The sequence below is a fragment of the Oreochromis niloticus genome, linkage group LG1 (assembly GCF_001858045.2).
Source record: "Oreochromis niloticus isolate F11D_XX linkage group LG1, O_niloticus_UMD_NMBU, whole genome shotgun sequence".
NCBI classification, from domain to species: Eukaryota; Metazoa; Chordata; class Actinopteri; order Cichliformes; family Cichlidae; genus Oreochromis; species Oreochromis niloticus.
This window is the reverse complement of record NC_031965.2, coordinates 26,232,786-26,248,989: the sequence shown is the minus strand read 5'-3', so window position 1 is coordinate 26,248,989 and position 16,204 is coordinate 26,232,786. Positions and strand designations below refer to the sequence as shown.

Below are 16,204 nucleotides of genomic sequence, written 5' to 3'. Positions count from 1 at the left end.
ATTATGAATTTCATTTGTTAACTACAAGTACAGAAGAGAGTAGTGATGACAATACAAACATTTTATGCTAATTATTCACCAGCCTCTTCCTCTTTTATTATAAAGTCATAAGAATTTACAATATTATGTGTTTATAGTTTTCATTAGTATCATTGCCTAGAAAATAAATGATAAGACTTTAATAAAGTTGCTTTGGGATTGTGGGTTTGACTTGCTCAATTCCTAGATGGATGCAGAATCAGTGAAATTGTACCGGAAAACAGAAATATGGACAGCTGATTTCCATGAAGCAAATATAAATGTCTTCTAAAAAAAAAAAAGATGTTTTCAAATTGCTGTTTTCATGCCTACTTTATTGTTTCTCTGATTGTTTTCCCCTCTTCTTTGATTCAGACCTAAATTTTGCGATCTTGTGTGGTTTCTTTCAGTATGTGGAGGAAGATGAGCTTGTGGATGCCATCAAGGCCTTAAGTTCTGTGAAAAAGGAGCACACCATGTTCACTGACACTCATCTTTAAGACCTGTCAGGTTTCACAGTTGCCATTCAGACCTAGTTGTAAAACAAACTAGTAAAACGCTGTTACATGCTATTTGCACAGGCGGTGCTAAATACGATCTACTCAATTAAAAACATAAGTTAAACAACACACGTGTTATGAGGTATTAATTAAAGCAGCATCATAAACTTACCGTCACTTCATTAGGTATACCTCTTCAACTTCTCATTAACTCACTAAATATTTAATCAGGCAATCATATGGCAACAGCTCAATGCGTTTAAACACGTAGACACAGACAAGATGAGCTGCTGAACTTCAAACTAAGCATCAGAATGTGGAAGAAAGGGGATTTAGGTGAGTATGAATGTGGCATGGTTGTTGGTGCCAGACCGGCTGGTCTGAGTGTTGAAGAAACTGCTGATTTACTTGGATTTTTTCACACAATCATCTTTAGGGTTTCCAGAGAATGGTCTAAAAAAAAAAGTGAAAAACTGTGAAAAATTTATATTTTCTGTTTTTCAGACCAGTGTCAGTTGTCTGGGCAAAAATCCCTTGTTGATTGTAGAGGTCAGAGGAGAATGGGCAGACTGTTTTGAGCTGATAGGAAGATGAGAGATACTCAAATAACTTCTCATTACAGTCAGTGTATGTAGAAGAACATCTCTGAACATCTCTGGTGCCTCTCCTGTCAGCTAAGAATAGGAAACTGAGGCTACTCATCACAGTTGGTTAATTGAAGATTGGCAAGTGTTGCCTGATCTGATGAGTCTGGATTTCTGTTGCAATGGTAGGGTGAGAATTAAGTGTAAATAACATTGAAGCATAGATCCATCCTGCATTGTAACAGTGGTTCAGACTGCAGGTGGTGCTGGTGTAATGATGTGGGGGAAATTTCCTTGACACATATTTTCTTGGGATATTTTCTGGGCCCCTTGGCACCAATTTAACATAATTTAAATGACAGTCTACCTGAGTATTGTTGCTCATTCAGCAAGTCGCAAAGCTCAAATCATTTCAAACTGTTTTCTTGAACATCAGAGGGAGTTCACTGTACTCAAATGGCCTCCACAGTCACTGATCTCAGTCCAGTAGATCATCTTTGGGATGTGGTAAAAAATAAGAGTCACATCATGGCTGTGCAGCAGACAAATCTGCAACAACATTGTGTTTTGCTATGATTTCAATATGGACCAAAATCTCTGAGGAATGATTCCAGCAACTTGTTGAATCTATGCCACGAAGAGTTAATGTAGTTCTAAAAGCAAAAGAGGGTTCCACTCATTACTCGCAAGGTGTACCTAATGAAGCAGCCAGTGAGTGGATATAAGTAATATATTAATATTCTGACAAATTTCAGATTTAGAGTTGTAAACAGATAACCAAACATAATGCAGGAAAGAGAATATAAGTATAATACAAGTATAATAAGTATAATTTTAGCCCACTTTGTGTATGACTTGAATACAGTTCACATGTGGACACAGTCAGCAGTGACACAAAATCGGTCATTATTCCGAGTCTGTTCCTTAAATGTATCCATTCGTGATTGTTATCCAGTATGTAGTATCAGACCGTGCTTATATTACGGTCCAGAAGAGCCCTTAAAGGACTCTGAGCAAATGTTCTGATTGTATTATGATACACTGTTTGCCAACTGTTAGAGGTTTAGTCGTTTTTGAAAAGTGCAGATTTACTTTAGCAGGTTTATCACCTGAGACCACCATAGAAATGAATGTTAATTAATCTGACTCTATTCTTCATCCACCAGTAATTATGCTTAGTAAGCTTTCACAGTATAGGAGCTGTAGTTGTAATGAGAAACATGGGCTTGATGTAGTTTTATTATAAAAAATGCCAACTGTTTTTTTTTTTTATGTGTTATATGTGGCTAGGAATCACAGATGTGCCGTCTGATTGTTGCGATTATGTGAACTTGAAAGCTCAGTCTGAAATTCGGTCAGTTGTGTGTGTGCTGTTCAGTGCAATCTCAGTTTTGAGGAAGTGGCAGTAATGTAGTCAAGTCTTTCTTAGCTGTAAGTGAAGATACACGTTTGGGTTTCAAAGTGCATTCGTCTGGATTCTGTGTTATTTGTGGCTTTTGGTAATTTTCATCCTGCTATTAAGAAGATCAAAGTAAAAGTGGCAAAAAATCTCTGAAATTTAATTGTTTAGTTGTTTTTTTTTATGCAGAAATGAAAGATAGCTTATATTAGATTGAATATAGAGACAGTATTTATTAATAAGAGGTGTTGGCTTTCTGTGTAATATTGATGAGTTTGATGTTTTGTGTACAATATTGAAGCCTATTGTATTATTACAAAATTATTTTTCTTTTTTTTTACATGATGACAGTATTATTTATGATTGTTGTATTTACAAAAGTCTTATTTATAGATGATTCATTTGTCTGTGGTTGTGTTTTTATCTGGAAAATTATAAATTTGACTATCAAAAAAATATTCTTCTTGTCTCTCATTTTTCTTTAAGGTTTTTCTTTTTACCGTAAATAAATGCAGTATTCTTGTGCCAAGCAAATTATGAACCAAATTTTTAAAAAGTCGGACTTCTTGTAGCATTTAAAAGATCCACAAATGTACCAGATTAATCTTCAAGATAATGAGGTCTAAATATTAATAAAATCATGTAGAAATGCAGTTCCAAAAAGCAAAATAGCTTGCTTATAAATAATCCTTAAAATGTATGTAGCACTTTAAATGTGCCCCAGTTGCTGTTTACACACAGTATTAATGATGGTTAAATACTACTGGATGTTACATAATGAATGAAGTCACTCTATTAAAACGGGCTCCATGGTGATCTAGCTGAAATGTAGATTTAGGAATCCTCTTTTCTGCTGAGTTAGTATAACACAGAATTGTGCCACCAGCTGCACAGGGACTCCGTTACCACACACACAGAGTCAAACACACAAGCACAAATACACACAGGACCGGTGTCTCCATCAAAACTATGCAGCAGTAATTTAGTTTTGCTCCTGCGTCCCTTGAGGGGACATCAAGGCAAGTTTGAAATTAACAAAGTGGCAGTAACAAGCGTGCCCTCGCTCAAGGACACCAATCTGACAAGGGCACTTCTAAAACATTCACAGCCACATTCACAGCTATTGTCAGCCACAGAGTAGGGGGGAGAGGCTGTGAAAAGAGAGCTTGTGGAGTGATTGTAAGGGACAGTATGGCCCTGAGCTACACACACACACACAGACACACTCAGGGTTTTATTAAACTCATAAATCACAATGACGACAGACGCCATCACAAAGAGGAGACTGTCTGAACGGGAAGGTTAGTGAAATGAACGCGCTGGGGAGACACACATACACACCTTTGTGACACTCAGACAAAACAACAATTGCGCACTCTGTAAGTTATCCATGCAAACCTTTCCCAGACGTGACTGACTTACGATGTGTAGTATTAAAAGAAAAATTGTGTCAAAATTTTAAGTGGAAAAACTATCATAAAATCACTGGCATAAATTCACTTTCCTTTCAAGGATCTCATCATTTTTGTACATTTAGAAATATCAAATCCTAAAAAAACACCCAAACAGCATTTGTTATAAGATTAATCCTGATATCGCTTTGATGATATCTGCCCAGAAATCTCAAGTGAAATGTTTCAAGACCGCTGAAATATGATTCTTATGCACTGATAAATGAAGTAAATGGGAATAAAAAGGTATGTTTATATCTAAATATAAATGTAAATTATGTAAATAGTTGAATATTTTTTAAGAATAACAATGTGAACATATAAAAATGAAAAAAAAACCAGATCTGTAATTTGAAGAAAGAAGCAAAACATGCTGAGTATAATCAGACGTTTTAGTGAACACAGTCGTAGTTTCAATTGCATGAACAATGTGACTCAACTTCATATTCGATCATTACTCAATGCAGCGGTAAATAATATCACGTAATGCATACACAATGTAGAAAACAAGAATGCACAGGCCTTTTTAAATAAACAGATATGTATTTCTTTGAGCTCATTAGCATCTGGCTGCCATATAATGTAAACATAGCCAGGGGAGGTTAAGGAGCAACAGATAAAAGAGACACTGCAGAAGATAAACAAATAGCTATGTGCAGAAATACTCATTTAACTGCATGTTTCTATAGAAAATAAACATTAGCAGGTTACTGTAACATTAGTCTTCGTAGTGCAAATGCAAATGATGTTAGGTCCGATAGCATGATTATATAATATAGGCCTTATGTTTGTATGAACAGTGTATACATCAACACACCATTAGACAAATCAATGCATCCGCATCAGGATTTTGTTCTGATTACACGTCCACATTTCACACACTTAATGTATCAAAATGTTACATCTTTGTACAAGCCGTTAGCACACGGTCAGTTCTGTTGTCATACAGAAATGATTACCAATGAAACCTGTTACATTACTGCTGCTTTTGGAAAAGTGTGATTAATATTTCAGGACATGGCTATGCTAGTTAAGGTTGTCACGCACAGATATTTTTTGCTTCCAACCCTACATGGTATGCTTTAAACTAAAAGTACAAGTTACATTTAAAAAAAAATATATAAAATCCCCCATCTCCGCTATCTCAGGAAGAAGTTTCGACTTTCCAATCTTAATGCATGTGAGGGTTATGTGCAATGTAGATCTGCTAATGTAATGTTAAGTGCCCATGTATCAGCCAAAACATCCGTATCGGACATTTACTGTTCTCAGTGTTGTAATGTTTATATGTTGCCAGTGCTGGCTAAAGACAGTGTGATGAAGAGCTGAAAGACTTTAAAACAGTTCACCTACTTTTTTCATATTCAAGATCTCTTTGTTTCCCTGGCACAAATTGGGGAATTTTTTTAAAAAAAGCAACTAAAACATAATAAACATCAGTATCACTGTTGATCCAGAATTTCACAGTACACTCATCGGTAAATCCCTAATTACTTAATATTTAATGCCACTCTTTACATCTATTTTATCCCGCTGTAAAATCATAACACAATTCTAGCCAACAGCAACGTTGGCAGGTCTGTAATGTGCCTCCACAATGAGCTCAGTTTTCACAAGCATTTGGTCACTATCTTTTTCAATTAAAACACATTAACGGGCTGATAACCCTCAAACAAGTTATATAAGGCACTGCAACAGTCATTCAACACAACACACATTTTATACCTGTTTCAAAGGGAGTAAAGTGATGTAGTGTAGGTCCTTGTTTTAGCATGAGTGTAGTGTGAAAATAAAAAAATAAATAATTAGAGTGATCTTGCACAGGCACCACTGTGAAAATAATAATAATAATAAAGCAGGAACACAGACGGTTCCTCTTACTTGTGAACTATAACAACAAGCTGACAATAAAATGTGTTCTTTCTCTCTGTTGAGACAACAAAAAGAACTTGACTGTCTATACCACAAAATACTAAAAACACATTTGCTTTTACTATTTTGTGTAAATATAATTTTTTAAGCTTCGAGCACTCAATTATCTTCTTTGAATTCCACATATAGAGCTTCTAATAAAATACCTCACATTTTTTAACATTGCAGTCCAACGCTTCACACAACTGTTTCAATTTTTGTCTTGTTTGAGGATCAAAGAGGCTGTTGAACTGCAATTAGTATAAAAGGAGATTAACAGTGTAATTTGACTGGAACTAACGGGTAAAACTGTGACAGCTGAAGTGAAAAGCAGGCACTCATCCACACGCGGGTTCAATGTTTTTGCAGGGCGTCATCCACCTAGATTTCAGTTTGACTCGCCCGCATGTGGGAACCAGAGTTATTAATTTCTGGTGTGCATGATAAATCCACTGTTGCATAGTACTGAGCTGTCATATCCCAAACTCTGTAAAGTTGTATCGTCTGCTTGAACTGCTCGCTCTCTATTGGCTTTTTAGTATCGTTGCTTTAACAACAATAACTACTGTGTCCCGAAGTATTCTAGGATCCAAGTAGCTGCCTAGAATTCTAGTGAAGGTAACACATTTAAGGTAAGTAAAATTCGATTGCACGACAAATTGCACATAGTGTCAGAGATGCTTGATATAATCGTGGCCTCTGGTTCGGGGTCTGATCGGTTTCACTGCTCTAGTGCTGAACGGATCAGTCAGCCAATCAGGTGATCAATCACCAAATGGGGTCTAGTTTTACTGATTTGTTCCCTTTTTATACCATTATAAATGAAATCGTTTGTGATAGGTAACATGTTATGACATTGTTTTAGACTAAAACATCTAAAATGACTTATATGATAATAGAGGTAACTGTTAGTTACAGATATGAAGACAGATCAGTTTAGATCAGGTTCTGAACAAAGTAATGCATACCTGATATTGGTTATTAGAAACACTTTGAAATATCTTAGTAAATGGTTAGTTACTGTTAGTGCTGTGGTATGTTATTAATGTTAATTAGTTCATGTTTTCACATTTAGAAGTGACGGACCACTCCTTTAACCGTACCTTGTCAAACAGACTTTTGTCCTGTTCTTGTAGTGGCTGTGTGTTCCTTAAGATGTTGAGTGAGCAACACATTTTTCTTTCCAGGACTGAGCCAGCAAATGATCTGATTCATGCCTAAAACTTAAAGTGCTAACAAGATTATCAGCAATCTGTTAAGACGGCCTAAAATAAACACAGACTGAGACAGGAGGAGCATCACTGGCACCTGGCAGATTTTTACGAGTGTGAGTAATCTAAGAAAAAAAGAAAAGCATTCCTGCCCTGACAGTGATGTTAGCATTGGGATGTTGTATATTTATGTTGCGCTCATTACAACATGGCAGCACTCCTGTTGTGTGGGATTTGAAGAGAAACAAACATCCTGAACCATACTTTAACAAGGCTGTTGTGGAGGCGGAAAGGGCCGTCACTGCTTTTTTGCTTCGTGTTTCTCTTTTGCTCTTATATTCTGTTATCATGGTCACCTAGAGGGTGTACCTCTACGAGATAACTTCCACTGAGAGCAACAGAAAAGGTGCCCTCACAGGCTGCTGTCCTGGCTGGATGGCTCAGGTGCCAGCTTCCTATGTCGTGGTGAGGTGGACAGTTTGGTGGGGGAAGGAGAGGCATTTGAAGAAGAGTCGCTGCCACCGCCTTCTGATCCAGAGGGGACAGAGGCGAGGTGTGGAACTGGAGGAGCCCTCTTTCTCCCAAGAAAGCTTCCTTCCAGTACTCCCCTTTTCCTCACACCTCCTTCAACCTTCACCGCGTCTCCTCCCGATGCAGGAGCCTCTCCTTCTTCTGACTGAGCATGTACCTTTCGCCTGACGTCACCTCCTGGAATTGGGCTGTCTGGAGGCTGCCGTGCAGATTCCTGACTGGATTCGGCTTTTGTGGCAGATACTCCAGAGGCTCCAGCTGTTGTGTTACAGCTTGCACTTGTGGTACGGGAAGCCCACAGCTCCAAGACTGAGGCTCTCCTCTCACTGTCTTCAGGCCCAAAGTCACAAAGAGAGCGGCGGGCATCAGGGGTCTGCCCTGTGCTGTCCAGGACACCTCGAGTCAGGCTGAAGTTCTGGAAGTCTCTATGAAAGCATGATAATATTGACAGTCACCGTTAGATAGATAATGGAACATAATGCAAACAGGGACAACTCAGCATTTCCTGAACTTACATTAGTAGAGCATAATCAAATTACTATGTTATTGAAATGCCAAGCAAAGAGACTATAAAGCCAAGTGCTTCTGTTATCGTAAGGCGCCACAAAGTTTCCATCTCTCCCTGCTCTGTCGTCAGCCAACTAGCAAACACAGCAAATACATTGTGGGTGAAGAACAACCGAATTAGAAAGTCGTTAAATCGCGCAAGAAAAACACTCAATCTTGCTTACTAGTCTCAATACTTGTTTTTTTTAGGGGTTTCAAGTTTTGAAATCCTAAAGATTTCTGTTATCACCTTAGTATACTCTTATTTTAACCCTTCTAGTTTAAGTGTTATGTATCAGTTTGACAGATGATATTTCACCGGTAGCTGTGGAAGGACTCAGTTCGACGAGCACGGGCCAGCAGGGGGCTCTCTCTGTAGGGTCGCACAGCTCCATATGTAGCCTGGGTCTCAGGAATGGGCTCTGGTGCCTGTAACTGCAGACTGAGGTTGATGAGAGAAAAAGAAGAAGTCTTTTTATGTTCATTCAAACACATCTTCTGATAATTCAGACGGCATATATAGGTTTGTAACCTCAATAAATGAGTGCTGTCTTTCTAACCTCGAACAGGACTCTCGGAGGCGTGTGTGGTGTAGCAGAGAGGGGGCGGGGCTAATGTTAGGTGTCGCACAGCGGGAGGTGCTCAGGTCACACTGGTCCAACAGCTGTAGCAGCTCCTCCTCCGTAGGCCCACCTATATCTATCAGAAACAAGAGGAGCCTCATATTAAAAACTTACTGTTTCATTAAAACAAACACAACATTCGCATTCACATTTCTGGCTTTTCGCTAATGTCTCTCCTTCCTCACCCTCTTTCTTCCTCTCTTCTCCTTTATTGGCGGTGTCCATCGCAGTGGTCAGGTCCCACATTTGGATGCTGCCATTGCCGTGACCTGTGAACAGATAGCGGCGAGGTCGGGACCCCATTCGACTGGAGCCCTCACACTCCCGTACCATGAAGCAAGTGATGGTGGTCCCATCCACTGACTGCACTTCGCAGATCCTGAGACACAAATAAAAGTGTTAAATGAAATTAAGCCACACAACCACAAAGACAAAAACTCAGTCATTTACCGGTAGTAAATTTTAAAAAGAAGTGCCAAGATCCTACAGGGACATTTAATGACAGAAAAGAAGTATCATGTATGTCAGATGATAGGAAACAAAGTCAGATAAAGGTCAGGGGAGCAGAGAGGCAGGGCATTGTACCTTTTCCCAGTTGATGAGAGCCTCACAAACAGTTTGTTGGTGATGGGGATCACCTTCTGGATAAAAACTTGCTGATCATCTCTCTCTCCAAAAGGACCTGAGAATAAAAAGCCACCTCAGTGATGTTAAGATACTGCACAAATACTGCAAAAGCCACTACGTAAACTTTAATCATAATTAAAGTTTAGTTTATTTCAGTGTCACTCCATGGAGCTTCACCAACGTATAGATACATTTTCAGTTAAGGTTAATAACGATGATGATGATGACTGGTAACTCTAACCCTAACCCTATTTTGCACAGGGGGGGATTTCTTGTTTATCTTATCAGTGGTGGATTAAAGAAGTTCATGTGTATTACCGTGCAAACACACTTTTGAACTCTCTCACCTATATCATTCCCGGAGCCGTAGCTCCCGTGACTCTCTGCCTCCTCCAGAGACAGAATCTTGAAGGAAGCGAGAGGGGTGGAGCCTGGCTGTGTGGAGATCATCCCTCTGAAACGGGTTACTGTCCACGTCCGAACGTGGTTGTTATCCGCACACACTGACAGACACAAATACACAACCACATAAGATGCAGGCAGCTGTCCTCTATAGCCCACACCTAGACAGGAACACTTCCTCACCTGATACCAAATGTTTCTCAGACAGCATGATCTTTGTCACTGGGCTCCTGTGCACAGTGAAGGTCTGAAAGAGCTGGGGTCCTGATCCTACTGTCTCTGGGTGTTGCACGATCACTCTCACTGCTCCACTACTAGTCCCATAGGCTATCTCGATCCAGTTCCCACTCACACCTGAGAGTAGGAGCAGAGAAGCGGAAAAACAAAAACCACAATATAAATATGTACAACTAAGTAAGGGTCATTTTTCTTACATTTAAATCTGTGGGAAGAAAAACTTGCCCACTCACTGGTTTTAGGTGTGAGGTAGACAGACAGTGCAGTGATGGCGTCATTGGATGGGTCGTGATAAAGCTCGGTCACCAAAAGATCGTTGTCTTTCATCCTCAGAGGAAATTTTTGCATGTCTGAAAAGAAGAAGAAGGTTACATGTTAGCGTGTCTTTGTTGGGGCTTTATAGGCCCTTCACTGAATCAATCACTGACTCAGATCCTGGAATGAATCCTCTTAATAAATTTCAATCTTTTAGATGGGGGGGGAGGCCATTGTTGTTTTATAAGCATTTCATAGAGAATGATGAATGCATGAAGCAAAAAGAAATCTGTGTTTATTAAAACTTTTCCAGAATATTTTACTATTTGTAGGTTTTTGGGTTTTTTTTTAATCTTACAGGTATTCATTTTTAATCTGCTTCGGTGCCTGAAATAATTGATACACACAACAGTGATCATCATGGATCAAAGTTACCAAGTTGTTCCTGGTTTGAAGAGAGAAAAGCAAGGACAGTACTGCTTGGCTCACACAGAGAGGAACACCTCTGTCTGTGGCATTTGACAAGACGTAAGAGTGATCACTTTACTCATGCACTTAATTTTAAGTTATGTAAATAGTCATTATGTTAAACCTGGTTTTGGTTACCCTCCGTTAATTATCACAATAAAAAATTAAATGTATCATTGTTTTGCAGCAGGGGCGTCCACTGGAATAAAAAAAAAAATCGATAAACTATGTGACAGACAGAAGAAACGTGAACCTGTGTGTGTACCTATGTAGTAGATAGAGCCATTGTTACAGCCCAGTAGCAGGAAGGATCCTGCAGTGTCACAACTGGTGATGGGAACCACATCTTGAACCTAACAAAAAAGGGAACTCAAAATCAGATCAGTATTGGTGCCTCTCACTAGGAAGCAAATCTAAGTTAAACAAATGCACAATTCAATTATTCAGTATATCATTTATAATAAACCCAAACAAGGAAAATCACAAGCACTCTGCCTTCTCTGGGTTTTACTCACATACGCTCTCCTACCTGCCAGTGCTGTGTGACAGCGTTCCACACTCCAACCTTTCCTGTATGACTGGTAGCCACCAGCTGGTTCCCGATAAAGAAGAGATCGTCAACAGGTACGCCGAGACTGAAAATCCCTGGGGCAGCGCGTGAAGAGAATGAACTTTAATAAACTTGTAGAAAGCCGGAAAACTTGAATGTAGACAAAAGGTGGAGTCAGAGATTGAAGGAGGTTACAGGTGATACAAAATGGTATGTATGTATACCTATTAAAAAAATCTAGCCTAAAGCTTTAAAATGGGGGGGGTGGGGGGGTTGTGTGGTAAATGTTGTTAGCCTACCTATCTCATTACCGCTGCCTCCATCTTGGATACTCCAGAGGATGATACTGCTTTCAGAGGCGGCAGCCACCATCTTGTCTTTGTCTCCGTGTGGGCCACCCACCACCTTTGCATTGAGTGCAATACGTTCAATGGTCCAGTCAAGGTAGGGAGAGGAAAACACCTGCTGCCATCCAGAGGATTCCTTTATCCTGCAGAGAGAAGAACACAGAAATACTTTTTACCCTCTGATTATTTTTATGCCTTTCTCGTTAAGTTTTTAAATCGAGAGTGATAAACATGCACCTCTGCACTGGAACAGTTGGATTTGGTTAAGATTAAAAAAAGTCTGATATATGAGCTTTCATAAATGTGAGAGTACATACCCACTCTAATTACACCTAATAACATTTTTACCAGGTTGTCCATGTTGTAAAAAATTGATATTCGCAAAAAGAAATAATATTTTACTCTCCGTGTGGACTGTTTGCTTCAGCTATAATTAATATTTTAATCAGTTTAACTTGAATAAAACCAAAGATGACAGCTTGAATGCTGGCACTCAGAAACATGAGACATAAAAGACAATGAATGCATGTGTGCATTATAAATTATTTAATGTGTCCCACTTTTGAGCTAGAGCTGTATAAGAAATGTTGTAATATTACCTGTAGCAGATCACAAAGTGCGCATAGGCTGCTACAATCCAGTTGTGGTGTCCTGCTATAATCAGCACCTTCCTAGGGTCAACCATGGGACCTGCATACACAAACAAAACACCATTAACCTCATGTCTTTCACAGCATGCTTAGCAAGCCTTTTTTCTGCCTAATTACTCATTTATTGGTTTCTAAATTACCTAAAATGTGATTCAGATCTCTAAAAGCAGCCAGATACTCTACTCTCTGTTTATTACCTCTAATATGTACATCACATGATACCATCATTAGCAAGGAGCAGACCAATTTGAAACTAGGCTACTTCAGTGAGTGCTACTAACGCGCTAAAAGGATGTCAGGTCATATTAGCTGTAGCACTGATGCACACACACACAAACACACTGTACATGAACTGAACTCTCTTACTGGCATATAGATACAGGCTACAGACTACTTGCCCAGTTTGTGGCTGTCATCTGTTCCAGGCGAGGCAGAGAAGGATGGGTGAGAAAGGGGGCCAACGCGGGTGAAGCCCTCTGCTCCAATAGGGCCTGGCCGTTCATCGGAAGCAGAGCCGATGGCTGCTGACGCGGGGCTTGATTTTCGGGCAGGGATGGCTGTCAAGATTAACAGAAATTTATAAATAAAAATTCCTGCTGACTTTCACTTTTGTGCTGTTCTAGAACTTAAAAGCAGGTTATTTCCGTCCTGGAACTTTTTATATATATTTATATACATATATATAAAACCTCAGAAGGATGCTCTTTCAGTTCAGTTTCAGTGTCGCTCGGTTTCACGTCTTTACCTGGGGGTGGCAGGTAACCATGGAAGAGAACACTACCACATGATGAGCGGTCCAGTTCCTCACACAACAGCAGGCGACGCACTGCACATGTATGCACACACACAAAGACAGAGGGGCAGTCAAAAAAAACCAAAGCAACAACATGCAAATTAGTATTAGGTCATTATCACAATAACATTGATATGAGTTACTTAATATAGTTACTGATGCTGATTTTCTTTTTTTTTTACTGATGGAAATTTTCCTCAGGATCTTGTTCTTTAGTTTGTTTTGCCAAAGTTCATGTCCATTTTGATTCAAATTAGATCCAAGTACTTTGTTCTGTATATAATGAGTTTAAGAAAGTGATCAGCTTTCACTGAGGTAAGCTTCCCATTCGAGTACAGAGACAATGCAGGGAAGTTACAAACACTGAAACAGGATGTAAAACAACATTAGAGTACGTGGAACTAAGACTATTACAGCTGCGAGCTTGGTTAAATTGTCAGAGCCTCAAAAAAACATTCAAACTAAAGAGCAACATTTCACATTAACGACAGCAGCTCTTTGTACTATAGTCGTTCCAAAAAAAACCCCCAACCTACTCAACTATTATGCAATACCTGCTGATATTGGAGACATGGAGTGAATGCTGGCAAAATGTATTGGCTGCAAAACAGGTTTATTATAAGCTTTCCACAATGTTTGTACCCGTACTTGGCTGACTCTGTTTCCTGTTAAAACTTCGTTCCACAACATACCCAGAGGAGTAATCCCATAAAACTCTGCTTCATGTCTCAGGACGCTGATGTTGACACCCCTGCAGAGGGAAACAAACAGCATATTTGTTCTGTAAGTTACGAGGAACAAACCGACAGAATTACACCAAAAAATAAACAGATATTTTCTGAATATCATTAAGACTGCTCACCGCAGGTCCAGTTCTTTGGTTCGGAGGAAATTCAGTATTGGTGCAAAAGCTGTGGGGTCTCTGTCAATAAATATCTGAAAGACAGAAAATCAGTTGGTGAGGACTGAAAATCCAGTAGTATGTTGCAATGGACACAAAAGCTGACTAACTATTAAGTCACTTGATTGGAGAGTTAATGAAAATGTCACGACTCTGGAGAGTTACAGTGAACATTTATGTTTATTGTTTAACATTTTTCAGAATCCACAACAAATTTAAAATCTAAAGTTATAAAGTCAGAAGCGGCCTTGCAAAAACAGCGCGTCATCCAACAGCAGAGAAGTGGATGTCACCTCATCTGCTCATCTCAGCATCATGTATTGTACTTCAGAACAATGATGTGTAACAGACTAAATGCCATGTCCTTTTTATTTCCCTGATGTTGGATGGTGCCTGCAGATGCTGCCCCAGTTTGGAAGCAACGGCTACTCACAGCTCCAGTTTCATCCCGAAGAGTGGAGATCCTTCCACTCAGTAAACTGGAAAAGAGACACACACAGAGTTAGCTGAAGCACATCTCCATTTCCACTTACCGCCAGTGTCACCACTACAAGCAATTATTTTACAATAACAAATACTTGGCTAGCCTGTTGACACTGAAATACAAATTATTACCATATCAGTGTGTGCTGCTATTAACTATCACTATTAAGCTGAAAGAGTCTGCATGGGAAAAAAAAACTTCAGACAGCTGGCAGCAGAGCAGACAGACTGACAGACGCACAGACAGACAGGTGCCTTGACAGGCATTTACACTACTTGGTCAGCTGTTGTCAAACTGTGAGCCAGTCCAGTGTTTTGAGTTTGTTACGACTCTGGTATCTGCCTAGCCCCAATCAGCTGTTTAGCCTTAGAGGGTAGCATTCCTTCTAAGGCTAAAATCTGACTTTAAAAAAGCCACATATTCCAATACCTTTATTATAACATTTGCATTGAACACTTTTGCACAGAGGACTACTTTATTATGAACCTTTTTCCGGTAATAGTGAACAGTAATTCTAATCCCCTGATATTTACCATCGCCGGGATTGTAGCAGGATGAAGTAGGGCAGAAATGACACAATGTAACATCCATACTTAACATTAATTATGTAATATGAATGAGTGCATAGTAATATGCTCACTGAGTCTGACCGCTATTTGCATTTAGATCATTTTCTACACAGCAGCTGTAGACAATACAGAGAAGTCACACAATTTACAACTAAAGTGGAGCTTCTCGTTTGGTAGCAGGAGTAAGGGAAGAGCAGTAACACAATCAGCTCCGTGTACTAACCAAATATATCCCATGTGCTTTACAAGAGTCTGGTAGCATTTACAAACCTTGAAAAGAAAGAGTCTGGGATCCACATCAGAGTCTGTCTGGAGGTGCTGAACCTGCAGTATGAAGGCGTAATAGCACAATTATAACAAAATACAGTATTGTGAAAAACAGAAAGTTGCATCATTAAAATCGTGACTGGGCAATCTGTCGACAAAGAGGCATAATTAGTGGTCACAACAATGACTGGTGTGGCTAAAAGAAGAAAAAAAAACTGCCTTTATTATGAAACTGATATATTGTGTATTTTCAGTGTGTACATTATCCCTCGTGTGTAAGAAAGTAGGAGTAACGATCAAGTAAACAAGCATGTGTGGTGTGTCTACTCGAGCTACATCCGTGGCTGTTTGTCCATGTAAACACACATCATTACTCACAGGAGCTCAAATTTCACAAATAATTGCCATCATCTGTCGAGGTGTCCCGCTGACGAAGCTTACCTCGTCCCACCGACGTTTAACTGAATGATCTCTCCCATCGCAGGCGTTAAACTGTTACCATTTGTGGCCATGATGAAGTGAACCAGCGAAAAGTCGCTGTTCCGTTATGAACGTTTCTGTCACGAAGGCTAGCTTGCTAACGCTCCTGTCCCCAGCTCAGCTGATGCCCCGACTCCTCAGCCTCACAGCCTCTCCTGCTTCCCCCTTCCATAAAATATCCGTTATACACGACCTATGTGAACCGCGTTGCTATCATGAAGCCTCCGCATAGTGAGCGAAGACGGGCTGGGAGTGTTTTTTAATCAAAAAGGCAGCAACACAATAATTCCTTTATTTTCCTGCGCGCTTGTTTGCATCACTGCATAGATGTAAATCGTGGATACTAGCTTGCGCAGGATTTTAGCAACGTGAAACAGCTGTACGAGCCAGCTAAAAAAAA

The 16,204-nt window shown here is 39.6% G+C and overlaps 2 protein-coding genes across 2 annotated transcripts in view; one reads left to right on the top strand and one right to left on the bottom strand.

Moving 5' to 3' along the window:
• The window catches only part of ush2a (Usher syndrome 2A (autosomal recessive, mild)), a 208,171-nt gene extending 205,532 nt beyond the window's left edge, over nucleotides 1-2,639 (top strand). Inside the window, 1 exon segment of the mRNA XM_025907082.1 lies at nucleotides 429-2,639. Coding sequence (XP_025762867.1) covers nucleotides 429-518 — 90 coding nt within the window. The 3' untranslated portion in view covers nucleotides 519-2,639.
• A 1,691-nt stretch (nucleotides 2,640-4,330) lies between these two features.
• On the bottom strand, nucleotides 4,331-16,192 carry kctd3 (potassium channel tetramerization domain containing 3). Its single transcript, XM_003454504.5, has 19 exons — nucleotides 15,766-16,192; nucleotides 15,328-15,381; nucleotides 14,438-14,483; nucleotides 13,966-14,039; nucleotides 13,796-13,854; nucleotides 13,056-13,136; nucleotides 12,709-12,867; nucleotides 12,260-12,350; nucleotides 11,613-11,803; nucleotides 11,293-11,408; nucleotides 11,029-11,116; nucleotides 10,274-10,390; nucleotides 9,987-10,157; nucleotides 9,749-9,904; nucleotides 9,360-9,456; nucleotides 8,960-9,153; nucleotides 8,712-8,850; nucleotides 8,471-8,593; nucleotides 4,331-8,030 (listed from the first exon to the last, which is right to left on the bottom strand). Exons 1-19 carry the CDS (start codon nucleotides 15,834-15,836, stop codon nucleotides 7,487-7,489), a joined length of 2,571 nt encoding a protein of 856 aa, XP_003454552.1. The 5' UTR covers nucleotides 15,837-16,192; the 3' UTR covers nucleotides 4,331-7,486.
• Between the last annotated feature and the right edge of the window lie 12 nt (nucleotides 16,193-16,204).